Below are 19,733 nucleotides of genomic sequence, written 5' to 3'. Positions count from 1 at the left end.
TAAGAGACTTTGTACTTTGGAGCTTGGACAAAGAATTCGCTTATAATAAATAAAGCATTTTACTTTCCAATGTTAACGTAATTTTAGTGTTCAAAATAATGAAAGTCAGGATGATGTTGTGATCACCAAATAATTTGCTCTAAGAGCCAATTCCAATCGTTCGAAATCTTTTGAATTTAGAAATAATTTACTGAAACATCTGCGACTAAGAAACACGTCACAGGCATTGCGCTGCAACACAGTAAAGCAAGAGAGATGATTTCTGCTCGGGTAAAATCCCATAATCAACTGTCTGGAGTTGAGAACCCTGAGTGAACCCTGACCTTACTAAATCAGCCAACATTTTACTTAGCAATGGTAAGTCAATGTTAAGCACCATTAGAAATTCGATATATTGGAAATTGGCATCCCAGCTTTTCATTTCTAAATCAAGATTGAGAAGACACAAGGCAAAGCCAGTAGCATTTCAACTGAATATACTTAGCACCAATATGCAATATGAGCAATACAGTCAATGGAAGTTGAATCTCAATTTTGATCATGCCCTTTAGTTTCTTCTATGAATCTATCTGATATTGTTATCACTTGTACATGCATTAGCAAAGAAAAAAACAATACAGGGTTGATTACCGCAGCAAACCTGGAATGTCAAAAGTTAGAGGATATGAAAGTGCTGTTGACAAGGATTCCAAGAAGCTCAGAAACACTGGATAAGAACTTTTCTCAAGACAACTGAATAAAGGATAAATCATCCCTAGAGTTAATAATAATAAAGAAGAAAAAGTAGAGATGCTACAATATTTCCCTAATTAATTATAAACATAAAAAGTCAATATGAATACACAATTTATTCCATTTCTTTGAGCTTTGCATTCTACCTACAGAAATTCACCTTGACTACAATAATTGAAGATGATATTTCGCAATTTTTGTAGGTTAAAAGAACTTGTGAAAACTTCTGCTTGTACGCCTCTCAAAAGCAACTATTTCACAGAGATTGTCCAAATAAGATCTGCATCAGATTCCACTGTTATTATTTCTCCTTTCACAACATTTGATGTGCTTATTAAACCACCAAACCTCATCTCTGTATTAGCTGGAATAGACAGAACACAGATTTACAGGACATTAGACAATAGCAAATTGCATAGCCACGGAGGTAGTTAAAAAATAATATATAAAAATAAACACACATTTTTTAACAATATAAATAATATTTTATTGAGAAAAAAAGAATAATTTTTTGTACATGATAGGATGTGGTGTGTGACAAGAACATCAAAGCCAAGAAAGGAGTTCTTCCCACTAAAGCTTGGTAACTAAAAGCAATAAATCAAAAAATTATCATGTGATTGTGATACACTCACTGAGATCCCATTGAAGTCCAGTCGTTGTAGTGCTTTTGGATAACGGAAAAGGAATGAGTCCACAATGCGGACCCTCAACAGAATTTTGAACATGGATCTCATGACGATGAGTTCTTGGAAGAAGGCGAACGAGTGATTCATCAGTTATAAGAATTATTCTCAAGCTTGAAAAGACAAATAGAACATTGAGGTTTCCTAACGTGTGATCAAACCGCCCACCAAGTGCTCCAGCAACAAGAATGCATAGCTGGCATCAAATCAAGAATAACAAGAATTACAGGCTAAACAAAGCATGCATGCCAGTAATAATTCAGCAGATTTGCAATGCATCTGGCACATTAAATTAGTACTAACGAGTCCCTAATCACAATGTGCAAGAGCTAAGGCAAATGGTTCCATAAAAGAATTTTAAAATTGCAATTTTGATATAAGCAACCAGACAGATTCAAGATCACACAAGCAGAGCAGATTTTATAAAAAAAGAGCTTCTATGATGACTGTATTTAACTTACATTTGACTTATCAAGGTTTGGTGTAAAGTCACGTATATATGCTACACATTTATGTAGATCAGTGGTGTCCTGATCTTGAGATTCATCCAATATCTTGGTTCCCTGAATACAATAAACAAACATAGACATCCTAAGAATGGCTCCAGAACACTGCATATGCAAAAACCAAAGAGCAGTAACACCATAATAACATAAAATGCACAAAAAGACTTGTCAGAAAGGATACACATATCATGGATCTTTAGATGCCAATTCCAGGAATGACAACATATTTGTAAAGGTTTAACCAAGGTCACAAGTTTCAAAATCATGCAGGAATGACAGGATCAATTGAAGGGTTTGTGCATGAAGGAAAGAAAGATAGTTACCAGGTTTGCATAAAAGTTCAGTACTTCTGTTCGGATTGAATCCATGTCACCTTTAATAACATCAGGCTTGTACCTGGCACAAATCCCGGAAGTCAGTGTTGTTTGACAAACCAGCATTATGTAGACACACGAACATCTCTATAACTTTCAAAACAAGATAATAAACCCCAAAATAACAAAATACTCAAAATTCTATATTGTGCAGTCTAATCTGGTTCCTTGAGTGCCACTCGGCAGATTTGAGGCTTGAGGAGCAAAATTGATATAGCTCATCCAAAACAGCACACAACACTAAAGAACAGAATTTGACCATCCCATCATCAAGAGCATTGGGGAAACGCTTAAAATAGATCTCATTCCCAGCATGAAATATACGTACTAAAACAGGTAACACCACATAAGAATATTCCAAATGATTGAGAAACATATTTACTGAAACAGAGAATACCCCTAGAGCTAAGGCAAATGGTTCCATAAAAGAATTTTAAAATTGCAATTTTGATATAAGCAACCAGACAGATTCAAGATCACACAAGCAGAGCAGATTTTATAAAAAAAGAGCTTCTATGATGACTGTATTTAACTTACATTTGACTTATCAAGGTTTGGTGTAAAGTCACGTATATATGCTACACATTTATGTAGATCAGTGGTGTCCTGATCTTGAGATTCATCCAATATCTTGGTTCCCTGAATACAATAAACAAACATAGACATCCTAAGAATGGCTCCAGAACACTGCATATGCAAAAACCAAAGAGCAGTAACACCATAATAACATAAAATGCACAAAAAGACTTGTCAGAAAGGATACACATATCATGGATCTTTAGATGCCAATTCCAGGAATGACAACATATTTGTAAAGGTTTAACCAAGGTCACAAGTTTCAAAATCATGCAGGAATGACAGGATCAATTGAAGGGTTTGTGCAGGAAGGAAAGAAAGATAGTTACCAGGTTTGCATAAAAGTTCAGTACTTCTGTTCGGATTGAATCCATGTCACCTTTAATAACATCAGGCTTGTACCTGGCACAAATCCCGGAAGTCAGTGTTGTTTGACAAACCAGCATTATGTAGACACACGAACATCTCTATAACTTTCAAAACAAGATAATAAACCCCAAAATAACAAAATACTCAAAATTCTATATTGTGCAGTCTAATCTGGTTCCTTGAGTGCCACTCGGCAGATTTGAGGCTTGAGGAGCAAAATTGATATAGCTCATCCAAAACAGCACACAACACTAAAGAACAGAATTTGACCATCCCATCATCAAGAGCATTGGGGAAACGCTTAAAATAGATCTCATTCCCAGCATGAAATATACGTACTAAAACAGGTAACACCACATAAGAATATTCCAAATGATTGAGAAACATATTTACTGAAACAGAGAATACCCCACAAGACTATTCAAGCTTATATGCAGCAAATTCAGTTATTATACATAGGAGGCTTCATTATGCTTTGATCTGAAACTAAAAAACAAAGCTTTCTTGAGTAGTTCGTATCACTCTATCCCAAATGATTGGCAAAATTATACTAAGAGCCTCTGATGAAGCAAAGGAAGTCACAAATCCTTCACCACATTCAAGTGTATATCTTTCATAAAGGAAGTAATTGTAGGATGTATCCTATCCTTGCACACTTCAGCAGTTTCCAATGACTTCAAATTCATAGCAATTCCTAATGCTTAAAATGAAGCCATTTTATTTATTTTGTTTCCACGGAACATGTGGCTCTCAGCCTTTCTTCTCAATTTTGATCCATTTATATAGGCTAAAATTTTATAACAATAGCCACCACAAACTTTTAACTTATGTGGACCAAAATCAACTGTAACTATTTCTAAAGTTTAAAGGGTCTTACAAACACATAATTTCCATACCAAAAACAATATGCCCCCACACATATACAACAAAAAATATCTTTCAATGTTAAAAACAAAGACAAGAAATCCAAAAAATAAAAGTTTTCTGATGCGCTTTGCGTTTCCACTTTCTACCTTCCCCCCAAGAGCTCCACATGTCTCAAAAGACACACGCAAACTAACTTTTTTAACAAATACATTTTAACCAGGAAATTAAATCTTAAAGAACAAACCTTTTTTATTTATTTATTTATTATTATTTGGGATAAATAAGAACAACCTTTTTCGACAACTTTTTTATGAACTGGTACTCTAGCTTTTGTTCTACAACAGAATATATTCCAGGGTCAAAAATTGAACAAGAACACATAGAAATTTTTCTTAAATTAAAACCCAGAAATTAAATCAATGGAAAAAAAAATATATATATATATATATATCAAAGAAGAAAAAGACCTGGTTCGAACATGGGAGGCGTCTTCATCTGGAAATAACAGAGGCATTTCATCATAAACACGGTTGGCGCCTCCATCAGCACAGAGATGAAGTTGAGCTGCTCTAAATAGCGCACCGGATCATTTCTCAGAAAATTAAAAAAAGAAAAAAAGAACAAAGAGAGAGAGGGTGCAGGAGAAGTACCGTGGTTCCAAAGCAGAGGAGTGAATTTGGGGAGGTTTTGGTTGAGCACGACGAGTGCGTAGTACGTTTGAGGAGGTCGGTGGTCGGCCGGGATTGTCGGTAAAAGGAAAGCCGAAGAATGGGACATAACCTCCATCGCTAACGTGCGGTACACAAAACCAGTTCCACACACACACACAGAATAAGAGACGAGAGAGAGAGAAAGAGGTGCCGTTTGGATTGCGCGTTGCGCGTCTACGTTTCTCTCTTTCTGCGTTTTGCCTTTTTTTTTTTTTTTTTTTTTTTTTTTTCAATGGAAAAAAAAAATATATATATATATATATATATATCAAAGAAGAAAAAGACCTGGTTCGAACATGGGAGGCGTCTTCATCTGGAAAGAACAGAGGCATTTCATCATACACACGGTTGGCGCCTCCATCAGCACAGAGATGAAGTTGAGCTGCTCTAAATAGCGCACCGGATCATTTCTCAGAAAATTAAAAAAAGAAAAAAAGAACACAGAGAGAGAGGGTGCAGGATAAGTACCGTGGTTCCAAAGCAGAGGAGTGAATTTGGGGAGGTTTTGGTTGAGCACGACGAGTGCGTAGTACGTTTGAGGAGGTCGGTGGTCGGCCGGGATTGTCGGTAAAAGGAAAGCCGAAGAATGGGACATAACCTCCATCGCTAACGTGCGGTACACAAAACCAGTTCCACACACACACACACAGAATAAGAGACGAGAGAGAGAGAGAGAGAGAGAGCCTCTGTTTTCAGTTCTTTTTGTTTAGTTTTAGAGACTTTTGGAACAAAATACTATATATATAATATGGGTCCGTTTGGGGATTAAAATTATCATTAGGAAGATGATGACGTGTGATGATTACATTGGTCAAAATTTACCAATTTTGTTAATTTTCAACCTAAATGAGTTTTTATTTATTTATTTATTTTTATGTTACCATTTTTCATTACTTTTGTCCAGTCCAAATCTTCTGTCCTACTTTTCCTGCTTCACTTTATACTTCACCAATAAATACTTGTTACACATTCACCTAATTAATTAAATACTACTATTAATTAATAACTGTAATATTAATAAGTCAATAATAATAATATTTAATTAATTAGATGAACAGAGCAGAAAAAATGGGACGAAATATTTAGACTCACTTTTGTCGCATTATTTCGCATTAAGTCAAAAGTGGTCCAAAATTTTTTTATTTATTTATCAGGAAAGCCTTTTTTTTCCAAAGTTTTTAGTTTTTATAGTAAAAGTTTGAATGGTCAATTTTTTTTTTTTTTTTTGTTTCCTTTTTTGAATTGTCAAAGTTATTGTTTGATTAGAATAGCCTGAGATACCTTAAAGAATGCTATTAGCATTATGTACGGTCTAGTGTATACTTATCCAAAAAAGATTATATAACTATAAAATTAAATTAATTTAATAATGTGTGGGACATAATATTTTTTACAATTATTGATTTGATATATAGGGTTGTTGTGATTTATGTATAATAAAAGTAGTGTGGATTTTAAGTAACTCCACTTGTAAAATCTCGAAATTCAAAATAATAGCCTAGTGGTAATGGGTCTAGTGGCATTTTTTGTGTTGTCACATATTTGTGGTTTGAACCTCACTTCTCCTTATCCCACCATCTACCTATTTAAAGAAAAAGAACAACAATTTTTGTCGTCAAATAAGGCATCTGGATTTGATTCTCGCCTACATGACAAATCAATTGATGTCTTGATCAAATGATAAGAATAATAATCATTTAGCAAACACCATATATTAAAAATCCCAACATAATTTTTATAGTAAAAGTTTGAATGGTCAATTTTTTTTTTTTTTTTTTTTTGTTTCCTTTTTTGAATTGTCAAAGTTATTGTTTGATTAGAATAGCCTGAGATACCTTAAAGAATGCTATTAGCATTATGTACGGTCTAGTGTATCCTTATCCAAAAAAGATTATATAACTATAAAATTAAATTAATTTAATAATGTGTGGGACATAATATTTTTTACAATTATTGATTTGATATATAGGGTTGTTGTGATTTATGTATAATAAAAGTAGTATGGATTTTAAGTAACTCCACTTGTAAAATCTCGAAATTCAAAATAATAGCCTAGTGGTAATGGGTCTAGTGGCATTTTTTGTGTTGTCACATATTTGTGGTTTGAACCTCACTTCTCCTTATCCCACCATCTACCTATTTAAAGAAAAAGAACAACAATTTTTGTCGTCAAATAAGGCATCTGGATTTGATTCTCGCCTACATCACAAATTAATTGATGTCTTGATCAAATGATAAAAATAATAATCATTTAGCAAACACCATATATTAAAAATCCCAACATAATTGTAATAAAGGAATTTAGGTGAAGCTAACTTTGTCTGTTCATAATAGCCCATCAAAGGCCAAGAGTCTTCTAATTCAATTAATATTTTCTAACATTTTCAATTAAAATATCTACAAATCTCCTCTCTCCCAATTCTCAAATTAAAAATTTATATATATATATATATATAAAGTCATGGGTGTGTAAACAGAAGAACTTGTGTAAGCAACATTCACCAATGAATTTAATTAGAGAAATGTTTTGAGTCCAATGCTTAAGGACACTGAATCCAATACAATGTAAGCACGTCTAATTGTGCATTTGATCATTGTTAAAAAAAATGTTTTAATTTTTGTTTCTTGCCTCTCTTTTTTTTAACACATTTAACATAAGAATTACTAAAATTTGTATCTTTTAATAAATATTATACAAATAAATTACTGAAAATAAACGATATATCAATATCAAATAAGATCCTATGAAAAACAAAATAAAACAAAACAGCAAATCTAAAGCCTTTTAAACTGTGAGTGACAATTAAAAAATGTTAGAACTTGGAGAAAATCTACTCTCACAAAGGTCCACCCTCATGTGAAGGAGAGGAAGCTTCCAACGGAAACCTAATATACTCTCTCCAGAACTTGACCCATGTGATTTGCCAATTACAAAAAAACGACAGAAGAGAATTAAATATTAAAAAGGGCGAGGGCCCACAAAAGCTCCATTCCTGGACATCGACAATAGATCCAACGATGCACAAAAACTCAATCTTGCATTCGTATGTTGCTGTTGTACATCATTGCTAGTGCTAATCCATGATATCAAAAACATTGTTGATAGATTTGCTTTGACACAGAATTTACTGTCCTTTATACGTGCAAATATAATCTTAAACTTTACAAGATTATGGTGGGGTTTGGATACAAAGTCTTTGTTTTGCGTTTTGCAAGTTTTTTTTTTTTTTTTCCACGCGTCTTAGGGGTAATGCGGCTATGGACCCTATATTTACAAGCAAATAACCTCCAGATACAATACTAAATAGTCTACAAGTTTGTCATGCGCACCAAATATCTCTTGAAGTTTGAGGAAATGATACTATACCCCAAAACTTAAAGAGAGTAACGCTCCCCTCTCTTGAGGTTTGAAGAAAATCAACACATTAGTCATTCCATTAATAACAGTTACAGAATTTTTCAAATTTTTAAAAGTTGGCGAAGTGTATGTGTAGTATTGTAAGAATTGTAGAAGAAAAGAGTAGGTATAGTATTGTAAGAATTGTAGAAGAAAAGAGAGAATTACTAGAGATAATTAGATCTGCAAACCTACTTGGAGTTGTTGTTGGAAGTGTTGTTTTGGAAGTTTGGTGACAAAGAATGGTAAATTTAACCCAAAAAGCTTTCATCAACCATGGTTAGGGTTTCCCAAAAAAAAAAAACCATAGTCAGGGCTTGGTCAATTATGTTACTAGATTCAATGGACAGATCAATGTGTTGATTTCCTCCAAACCTCAAGGGATGAAGTGTTATTTCCCTTGAATTTTGAGCAGGAGCCCAAGTTTAAGCTCGAATTTTAAATGAGTTATGCATGTTGCTCGTGAACAAGTACGTCAATATGAGGCTTGATTTAAACGTAAATAATTTGACATAGTTTACCTTCAAATTGTTTTGGCGGAAAATTCCTCCTGCCCACTATGGTGGGCCTTTTTTGCGTCTTGGGTTGGATTGCTCCTGCCGTACTACGACCCTATGATTCTAGGGTAGGGAGTTAAGACTGGCCTAATTGAAACACACCTTAGGCAAGCTTGAGCACAAGTTAGAGCCCTAGCAGGAATCTTGTACGTATCACGTGCCCACAGCAAGAAATACTGTTACAAAACATTATAGCAAGAAAAACATAATACAGCAGGATAACTAAAACGCTTTAACTAAAATATTTTCTACAAACAACGACAACACTTAAACAATTCCACAAAGGAGAAGTATGATAACGTGATTACAACAGGAATAGATTAATAACAAAAAAGTTACGTTAATCCTTGATCAACCATGGCAAAAGAAAAGGAGATTAGTCTACTAAAGGAATGGACTTGACTTTTTGGCAGATTCAAGTCCAAGAAGGGAACCAATCTCCAATGTAGGTAACCTCAGAGGGTAATTTTGTTGTAGAAGTTACTCACTTTAGAAAATGGACCTAAGTGGCTTAATTTCAAATTATTGACTTACTAGAGAGTGGGCTATTGAGAGGAGAGAAGTGGGTAGCCTATTGGTACATGCTTTTACTCCTATCACTCATATTTTTCTCCCTCACTCTCAGTTTCCTTGTTTTCTTACTTGCTTTCTTTCTTTTTCGCTGTTGTTCCCTTTCCCTCTCTATTTTCCTCCTTTTTTTTTCTTTTCTTTTTTTCTTTTTTACTGTGCATGACTATGGCCTTTTTATACTGCCTGTCGTGATAGGATTTACCATTTTTACCCATTAACTACTTTTGGCCTATTGTAGGTGTCCTTCTAGAATTGCCCAATGGTCTACTAGCTGCCTAGCCACCACCACCGTACTGTGTTGGCCGAGCCATGCCTCATTCCAAGACAAAAGTGATTTTATTTTGTTCTTTACTTCCCTTGACACTCCCATCCGGATAAGGGCTGGGCTTCTCTCTTACCAACCTCTATAACATGCACCTCGTGATTCCAACTCATGTTTGCCTCTTTTTGGTGAGATGTAATCCCAGCAGGACATTTCCTCCAAAAGAGCTTAAGCGGGGACCCCAAAATAGGCTCCCATTTCTCTCCACCACCAGACCACAGCCCCTCTTACCTTTGACCCATGGCCCACCTCCCCTGTATTAGCTGGGTACAGGTAGGTGATACCTGAGCCTTGTGTGCATGCTCCACTTCCATATGAATCCATTACTTTTCTAGCATTCATGCGTTTGCCATTGCCTACAGGTTTTTCTGACTCTACTGCATGCTCTTGTGCTTGTTTAACTCTTGTGACGTGGATGAGTTCTTAAGTCCTTATTCTTTACATCTTATTCCTTCTTCGGGTTGGACATTACTTGGGTGTGGGCTTTCTTTCTCTTTCTTTTTCTTTTTTTTAATTCAGCCCATGTCTCCTTTCATTCCTTATCCATGGGTTGGCTGATGCTCCTACCACGCCACTGCATTGTTCACGGCTTCCTGCTATGATATCACTTACCCTTATTTACCTTATTACTTCTAGGCTTGCAGGCTGAAGTGCCTGCCATGCCAATTTCATATATTATTCATTCCTTTAGTTTCTACTACCCAGCATTTCTGCCAGGCCAGTTCATACAACATCTCGGGCTTCCCCGGCCCATTTTATTCCTTGGACATTCTCGACCCGTTTCATTCTTTGGGTGTCCTTGGCCCATTTCATTTTTTCCTACTTCTTACATTCCCATGGGCTTTTGCTAAATTTTTTGGGCTTCCCTAGCCCAATTACCACATCCTTTACCTTTGGGTTTATTGGCTTTCAAACCAATCTCATTTACTAATTCCTTTCTTTAGGCTCCTCCGACCCTTTTTTGCTTTTTTTTCTATTTCTTATGGTTCCCATAGGCTTACTACTTCATCCTTTAGGGCTTCCTTGGCCCCGTTTGCTTTCTCTGGGGCCACTTTATTATTTTGTAGGCTTGTGGACCATTATTCTTACCATTCTAGCCCAATGATCTTTACTTTGCTGTTTTGTTTCTCCACTTTTTCATATTGTTGGGCTTTTTCTGCCATTGGGCCCTTTTGTCAAAAATGGGCATCAACACCCACCACATGGCAGTTCAAATGACCATTCACATGTACTTTTAGCCATATTACCTATTTAATGAGTCATATGATGTATTTAAATAATTTTAATGAGTTGGGTAATTTAATACATATGGATAATTTTAGCCCTATACGCATATAGAAATATACTTATACAAACTCAATATTGGATCATGTAAGATTGTAAATAAGTTTTTAAGATATCAAGTGAGTACTTGCAATGCATTGATGATATAAATAGTCAACTTGGTAGTGAAAAGTACAATTTTTAAACAATACAAGGTTTCTAAAATACTAAGTAACTCAAATAATTTTTTTCAATATAATTTATTTGTTAATTATTAGCATAGTTTTGTGAAGGGATAAAAAAAATGTAGCCGTTGTGTTGTGTTTAACATATATGGGAAAATAATAAGTTAATCAAGTAGCTTGCAAACAAACTCCTACTTGTTTAAATATAAATGAGCCAAACTAAAACATGTAAATTACTCTCTTTTTTAGAAGAACATGTAATTTACTTTGTTGATAAGCTTGGGCTCAACTCTTATTCGAAATATAATTAAATTAATGGTCTTGCTAACTTTTAATATTTGTCTCACTTGTTTAGAGTACTACAAAGTAGTCTTATTACAATATTACCTAACATTTTCTTTAAACCCTCATTTTGTGGTAAACAGGAAGAACTTTTAAGTCCTAATGCAATTATGTAAAACAGTTGTTGATGTCGATTTTTGACAAAGGGCCCAATAGCAGTAGAAGCCCAACAATAAAGAAGATGAGAAGAAAATGAAGGGAAAAACGGTAAAGAAATAAAGAAAAAAGCCCAGTGGGCTGGAGTGGCGGGATTGATAACCAGTAGGCCCATGAAAATAACAAGAGGTAAAGAAGAAATAAACAGGCTAAGAATGCCCAAGGAATGAAGTAGTAAACCCATAGGAATAATAAGAGATAAAGAAGAAGTAAATGGGCCAAGAGAAACCCATGAATAAATTAGTAAACTCAATGGGCTAACATGACAAGTATAATGGCTAATCAGTCCATAAGAGTAATAAGAGGTAAAGATGGAGTAAAAAGGGCTGGGGAGGCCCAAGGAATTTAGTAATAAGCCTATAGGAGTAAAAAGAGGTAAAGTATAAGTAAATGGGCTGAAAAAGCCCAAGGAATAAAGTGGTAAAATGGAGTGACATGACAAAAATGATGGCCAATAAGCCCAAAAGAGGTAAATATATGGTAAGTGGGCCAAAGAAGCCCTAAGCCAATGATTAATGAAGCAATGGGCTGATATGGCAGGAGCATCAGCCCGCAAGCCTACGGGATAATAAGAAGTAAAAGGAAAGACAGAGTTGTAGCAAACACAATGAAGCAGTACGACAAGATTAATAGCCAAAAGGCCCACGACCATAAAGAAGAAAACATGGGCTCGGCAGGCTATGAACATGAAGGCTCTCACCTAAGCAATACTTAGCCCAAGAAGGAATGAAATGGAGAAAAAATGAGCCCAAAAGCCCACGTATCCTTCACACCACAAAGGATAAACATCAACTAATACGTACAACAGAACCAGACAACGCAAGGGTAGCAGAAATGGTGTGAAGGCTAGAAAGAAACAAATTCAAACAGAGTAGAGCATGCACAAAGGGCCAGGGCACCACCTACTTGTACCCAGCCAATACATGGGAGGTAGGTCATGGGTCAAGGTATTCATATGGTGTGATTTGGCAATAAGGAGAAAGTGGTGTTTATTTTGGGGTTTATGCTCAAATTTCTTTGGGGAAATGTCCTACTGGGATGATATTTCATCTTGAAGAGATAAGTATGGGCTGGGCCACTTGATGCATGCCATAGAGGTAGGTGATGAGGTAGCATAATCCTTATCCATATGAGTAAAACAAGAACAGAGAGAGGTAAGAAATAAGACAAGTAATTTTGTCTGAAAATGAAGAGCGGTGCAACCAGCACACTTTTGGCAGAGATAATGGCTGGACAACCGGCAGGCTAGTGGGCAATCCCGGAGGGATGCCCATAAGAAGCCAAAAGTGGTTAAGAGACAAAAGGGGTAAATCCCACAATGGCAGATGATATAAAAAGGGATAGTCATAAACAGTAAAGGGGGAGGAACGCAAGAGGTAGAAAAGAAAGAATAGAAAATAAATGAATACAAGGAAAAACAAAAGAAAAAAAAAAGAAATATTAGAAATAAAACAAGAGAGAAAGTAAAAAGTAGGACTAGAGGCATGCATCAATTGATCACATTTTCTCTCCCTTTTGACAGACCCACTCTTAGAAGGTTGAGAATCGAAGCGCAAATCATTTAGGCCTTTTCTCTAAAACGTGTAACTTCTATGGCAGGAACCTTCTATTGAGGTTACCCACGTTGGAGATTGGTTCTCTTCTTGGTTTCGTTTCTACTAAAAAGTTCAGCTTATCACCTAGCAAACAAATTATTTCATTAGTCATGTTTATTGGGTGATTTACCCACTAATTGGTTCGAAATCACTAAGTCATTTACCCTTTTTCTGCTATAGTGTTATTTCCACTTGCTGTATTATTCGACCGTAACTCTGTTAACTATCTTCTCGGTGTTAGTTTTATTTATTACGTTTAGTGTGAGTTTGGATAGCGGCAAATGGTCACGTTTTGCGCGTCTGCGTTTTTTTCCCTGGGTCCAGTGTACTGTTCACGGAACCCACAAGTACGGAATCTAGCAAAATCAACTTTAAAATTTGGTCCCACGGCACTATTCACACATTTAAAAATTATTTTGCTACAGTATTTTTAGTTTTCAGTTTTCAGTAATAAGTGGTATCCAAACAGACCCTTATTATCATAGTTATCTTGCTGTACTATATTTCTGTCGTAACACATGTAACAGTTATTCTTGTTGTGACCACACCATACATTCAGCCCACAGCATTCATGCCAAGACGCATCTACATTGGGGCAGTCTAACTTATGCACAAGCTGGCCTGAAGCGTAGTCCCAGTAAGGACAGTCTCAACTCTCTTACCTCAGATTAACAAGCCATAGTGCAGCAGAAAGGGTTGAGGTCCAACAGTGCAAAAAGCCCCCACAACAGTTACAAAACATTTTTCACCACTGAGTTTCATGATTTATGCTATTTCAAACATTAATTTTATTAATGCCTTGAAAGTTGAAAATATTTTGAAAGTAGCTATGAAGCCCCTCCCCCTACTACATACTTAAGATTTTTGTTTTTTGCTAAACACGTAAGAATGTTGTTATTTGCACAAACTTGTATGCTTTAATTTTGTAAGCAAAATCTATTTTAATTTTTATAGAAAATTATAATTGTTACAATAGTGAACATGAAAATAGTACATGGACTTTGTAATACAATGCGAACAAGTTATGCATTAAAAACAATCCGGTTCTACCACTATTTATCTTATACTTTAAATTTTTTAGTAGCACAAGAAAAACAAATGAGAATCTTGGACTTAAATTTGAATCAAGTCAATCACTTGTTTTTAACGTTTTAAGAAGGGTACAAGAGTAATTAAAAAATTAAATTAAAAAAAAACTCACCTCGCTGGATTTTATAATTAAGATATATACATTATTATTATTCAATGCATTACATTATTATTGATTGGATTTTGATAGAACAAATGTCCGAATAGTTTATGTTAATGTTATCAGCAACTGAGAGTCTGAGAGAAATAATGGCATAATGTGTGAGAGACTCAAGAAATTAGGGAGCCAATCGTCATTAGTCAAAGTGATTGGGTTTGCCACCGTCTATCAACAGGATTGGTTTATGAATTCTCCCCAAACAAACTTTTGTTGTTTTGGTTTTTTCATAAAAAATAAAAATGATTAGTTTATGAATTTAATGCATGAGTGCATCTTAAATGGGACCCATAATGGTTCAATCATCAATAATTTGGGTAGCTGTGTGGGTAAGTTCTGATTTTGATAAAAAAAAAAAAAAAAAAAAAAAAAAAAAAAAAAAAACCTCACCTCGTTGGATTTTATAATTAAGATATATACATTATTATTATTCAATGCATTACATTATTATTGATTGGATTTTGATAGAACAAATGTCCGAATAATTTATGTTAATGTTATCAGCAACTGAGAGTCTGAGAGAAATAATGGCATAATGTGTGAGAGACTCAAGAAATTAGGGAGCCAATCGTCATTAGTCAAAGTGATTGGGTTTGCCACCGTCTATCAACAGGATTAGTTTATGAATTCTCCTCAAACAAACTTTTGTTGTTTTGGTTTTTTCATAAAAAATAAAAATGATTAGTTTATGAATTTAATGCATGAGTGCATCTTAAATGGGACCCATAATGGTTCAATCATCAATAATTTGGGTAGCTGTGTGGGTAAGTTCTGATTTTGAATATTTGGGAATATAATTGTAAACAAAATTATTTTGGGAAAAAATTATTTATATTAGTTTATCTACCAAATAAACTAAATAAATATTATGGATGACTACGATCCACAATCCATTATTTCATAAAATAAATTAAAAGAAAAAAAAAAAAAAAAAAGAAGAAGAAAAAGACGTATAAGTCTATGTGAACCAATGTACAATTGCGCATGTGATGGTCATGAGATAAATGAGTATTTGTAAGACACAAGTAATCACAAACTGACATAATGTAAAATAGGAAGTAGCATCCAATCATGACTTGGCCATAGAAGAAATATATATTGATTATTGTTGTACTTTTTATAAAAGTCAAATTAGCTGTCTCTTGATTCACAATAATGTATTAAATTTAATGAGTTTAATCTTCAGTTGTCGTTTCTCAAAAAAAAAAAAAAAAAAAATCTTCAGTCGTCGGCCAGTTTCGAAAGGGGAAGGATGGGCTTTATTAATGAACTCCCAAAAATCATCATAAAATGACCTTTAAACTTATGTTATATGATGGAGTATCTTATTATTATTTTTTGAGATTAGTATCTTAGATATTTATAAACCATCTTTCATCCTACAACCTTAGTGACGTAGGATTCATCATTCAATTCATTCTCAATGCTCTTCCTCCTAGAGAGAGCATTCACAATCCAAAAGTTTTCTCTTAATTAAGTAATTATAAGTAAAATCAATTAACAACAGTAAAAAAAAATATATAAGTATTGTTTATACCCATTTTTTTTATAAAAGGGGCCTAACAACAGAAAAACCTAGTAATCAACAAAGAGAAATTAAAAAAAAAAAGATTAATAAGTAATGGCAGAAATGAATGGCCATAAAAGCTTGAAATAAAAGAGAGAAAGAAATAAGGCCCAATGGGCCAACTCAGCAGGAAATAACAACAGAAAGGCCCATAGGCCCAAAAAGAGGTAAAAGTGGGGCAAACCCAAAAAATCCATGCCATCCTCCATAAAGGATAAGCATGGGTAGAAAGGACGTAAAAGCAAAACGAGACAAAGTTGAACAGCAATGGCAGAAACAACGTGGGAAAGAAAGAAAACAAAAACAGAGAGTAGTAGAACAACCACGCTATGGCCAGAGCACCACCTACCTTTACCTAGCTAATGCAAAGGAAGTGGGCCCACGATCAAGGAATTTACAAAGGGTGTGGTTTGGTGGAAGGGGGAAAATGACTTATTTCCAGTTGCCGGGACCTCTTTTGGGAGATACTTTGTTGGGATGGCATCTTTGCCCAAAATGGGGGGTAAACAGATGGGACCACTTGATGCATGTCAGAAAGGTGAGTGAAGAGAGAGACCCAAAGCCTTATCCGTTCAAGCAAGGGGAAAAGGCTCATGGCAGGACCAACCGAATTGGGAGCTGTCATGAAATAAGTAGTGGAAGAAAGAGAATGTACTAGGCATGCCTAGATGTAGTGGTAGCTGAACAACCGATAGGATAATGGGTAGCTCTGAAGAGGTGTTCACAACAGACAAAAATGGTTGGTGAGCCATAGGGGTAAAAGAGAGAAATCTTATAGGATTAGCCTAATATAGATAGAAATAGTAGCCATAAATGGAAGGAGGATAGCGAATAAGACAAGAAAATGGAGAGAACTGAAAGAGAAATAACAGAGAAAAGAGAAAGAGTGAAGTGAAAAGAAAAGAGAGTAGACATAGCATAAAGGCATGCATCAATAGGCTACATTTTTCTTCCCTCTTACAGCAAACCCACTCTTTGAAATCACAAAGCAGCAACAAGTAGCCATCTAGGCCCATTCCACAAAATGCACAAATTTAATGGCTTAGCCCTATTGTAAGGTTGTCCAAGTTGGGGTTCGGATTCTCTTTGGTTCATTTCTTACAGAAAGACTTATCATTTTATATTATGCTATGTCATTCTTACATTCTGCTGTATTATTTTTACATCACGTTGTATCATTTTAGTGTTCTGCTATACTGGTTATGTTAATTATGCCCTTGATTAATTTTTCCCGATGTAACTTATGTTCCTGCCACAAGATATTTGCTTTTTATTTTAATTGAGAATCTTTTACTTATTCTATCTAACAACAAGTATATTTCTTTTATTGTTGTCATATTGTTGTATTTGTTTGTCATAACTCTTGTGTAACAGTCTCATCTGCCATGGGCATGTGACCAAAGTTTCAACAAAGGAGTTTTAATTTGCGCACAAACCGGTCTGGGATGAGTTGTAATTGTACCAAACTTGACTCTCCTACCTAGAACCTTTAGGCCGCTGTATGGCAAGAGGTAGCCTCGCCCACAATCTCAGAAAGGCCTACCACAATCATTTTCAAGAACCAAAAGTTATTTACGATGAGAAATTCATTTCCTTTTTAATAAATATGCTGAAAAATTAAGGGAAAAACATTACTCATTACTCAACCAATAAAGAAAAAGGACAAGAAGGTACCGCACAGAAAATACTCGGTGTAGGACTTTTTAGGTATAATTTTATATTTAATTCCAAAATCAAGCATCATTGTTCTGTCAAAATAAAAGGAATTCCTAACTTTTTCTAATGTTCAGAAGATCATACGAGGAACATAACCTATGTTCTTTATTTTCCAATCCAATAAGCACATGTACCTTGATTCTTTCTGTTTGGCAATTGATTATTTGCTAAAAGTTTTTTGCATTTTGTAGCAATTTTTTTTAATTCTTGGTTTTTTTAATTCAAATAACCCTTACATGTATTAGGTGTCAATTAGGTGGAGAACACCGTGAGATATAATGAGAGATTCGCTTGCTTCCAAGTTCCAACCAACAACAAATGTGAGCCACATTTTTGGTCAATTTCCTAAATGTTTCCCTCCATCTTCAGCTTTGCCACATTATTGAATCAACGTGCAAGCCATGAGTTCACACAAACCTCAAATCAAAATAGGCCAAGTTGTAACTTTAAACTATGCTACACCCTTTAGAGAAATGTTACACTACTAGAAAAAAAAAATCATATAAATATGGCACCCTCTAAATAATGTTACACTACTCAATATATTTTTTTTATTAAATCCAAAATTAGACAAATCCATCGTTAAATTATATTTTTTTTCTTACATTTCATGTTTGTTAAATTTCAAGATGATCTCATATCAATAATAATCTCATTTATAAAGGGTTTAAATTTCAAATTTTGTACTTTAAAATTATGTATAAGTTTCTCAAAAAAATGTCTTAAAAATAAGTTTATGTACTGAATAGTAAACAACATTTGATTTGTGTGAAATTTAGCATACATGTTACGAACATGCAATTAATAGGAAAGATTTCAAAATATTAATTCAATAAAAAAATTATTAAACAATATAAAATTACTAAAATTACGCTTATATATATATAGAGAGAGAGAGAAGTTTGGTTTAGGTTACACCAATGGTACATTTAACTAATATTACACCACTTATAATAAATAAATAAAAACTAATATTACTCCACTAAATAATTTTTTTTTATGGATTAATATTTTTTTTTAAAATCTCACCATTAGATTCACCATTTGATGAGAATAAATGTTTTTTATATTCTTAACATACATGTCAAAATATAAAATCATCAAAAATTACTTATCATGTCATCTATTAAATTTTTAAGTTTCAAACTTCAATATTTTTAAACTATAAATAGAAGATGAGTTTATTGATCAAATAATAAACATCACCTAATTAATACAAAATTTGATATGCATGCTATGAACATTAAAAACATTCATATAATAGAAAGTTATTAGGCCATATTACTTAAGATTATACCTTATATAACTTGAACACAAGTCATGTATAACTTAAAGTTGGGTTAACATTACTTTAAATAATATTATATCGTTCAATAACTTGTTATAAAATTCATATTTTAAAAATCTCACAATTGAATTTCATGTTCGATATATTCTTAACATTTATATCAATTTTCATATCAATTAGATGTTATTTACTAATCGATCCATAAACTCATCTTTTATGCACTGTTTTGAATTACACAAACTTAAATTTAAACAATTAATTAATGACATGATTATTGATTTTTGATCATCTTGACATTTTACAAGCACGTAAAATATACAAAAATGATCTAATTTAACAGTGGACTTATCCAAATTCATATCTAATTAAAAAATAGAGTAACATAACTTTAATCAAAGTTACACCAAAGTATAAATTGGACCCAATTGTAACTAATATATCTCTTAATTAGTATTACCGCACCTGAAATTTTAAAATTACCATCCTTGATATTTACAAGAAAAAAAATACCACCAATGAATCTTTTATATATTTATTCTTATATTGTTTTATCTTTATTCTTAAAATGCCCGCCAAATTTCTTGTCGATGTGATGTTACTCATGTTTTGAGTGTGATTATTTATTTATTTATCTATTTTAAAACTTCTAAAATCAAACATTTTATAGAAGATAAATTTTTGAAAAAAGAAAAGCATATGAGAACTTCAC

At 33.9% G+C, this 19,733-nt stretch overlaps 1 protein-coding gene across 2 annotated transcripts; it reads right to left on the bottom strand.

Moving 5' to 3' along the window:
* Positions 1-686: 686 nt before the first annotated feature.
* Positions 687-5,532, bottom strand: LOC111996432 (thiamine pyrophosphokinase 1). Of its 2 annotated transcripts, XM_065770285.1 has the most exons (6): positions 5,289-5,532; positions 5,106-5,202; positions 3,204-3,276; positions 2,836-2,937; positions 1,368-1,614; positions 687-1,096 (listed from the first exon to the last, which is right to left on the bottom strand). In XM_065770285.1, exons 1-6 carry the CDS (start codon positions 5,422-5,424, stop codon positions 984-986), a joined length of 768 nt encoding a protein of 255 aa, XP_065626357.1. In that variant the 5' UTR covers positions 5,425-5,532; the 3' UTR covers positions 687-983. The 2 variants fall into 2 exon arrangements, with proteins under 2 accessions (XP_065626357.1, XP_023884158.2); XM_024028390.2 differs by lacking the exons at positions 2,836-2,937; positions 3,204-3,276; positions 5,106-5,202; positions 5,289-5,532 and adding exons at positions 1,880-1,981; positions 2,248-2,633.
* Between the last annotated feature and the right edge of the window lie 14,201 nt (positions 5,533-19,733).

The sequence above is a fragment of the Quercus suber genome, unplaced genomic scaffold (genome assembly GCF_002906115.3).
Source record: "Quercus suber isolate HL8 unplaced genomic scaffold, Cork oak 2.0 scaffold_29, whole genome shotgun sequence".
In the NCBI taxonomy this organism is placed as follows: Eukaryota; Viridiplantae; Streptophyta; class Magnoliopsida; order Fagales; family Fagaceae; genus Quercus; species Quercus suber.
Note: the sequence above shows the minus strand (reverse complement) of the source record. Positions and strands in the feature narration are given on the sequence as shown.

Coding starts and splice junctions, on each gene's coding strand:
- LOC111996432 (XM_065770285.1), bottom strand. CDS start 5,424: ATGGAGGTTATGTCCCATTCTTCGGCTTTCCTTTTACCGACAATCCCG. Junction 3,277..5,105: donor GCCTCCCATGTTCGAACCAG/GTCTTTTTCTTC, acceptor GATTTGTGCCAG/GTACAAGCCTGATGTTATTA. Junction 1,097..1,367: donor TGGACTTCAATGGGATCTCA/GTGAGTGTATCA, acceptor TGTCTATTCCAG/CTAATACAGAGATGAGGTTT.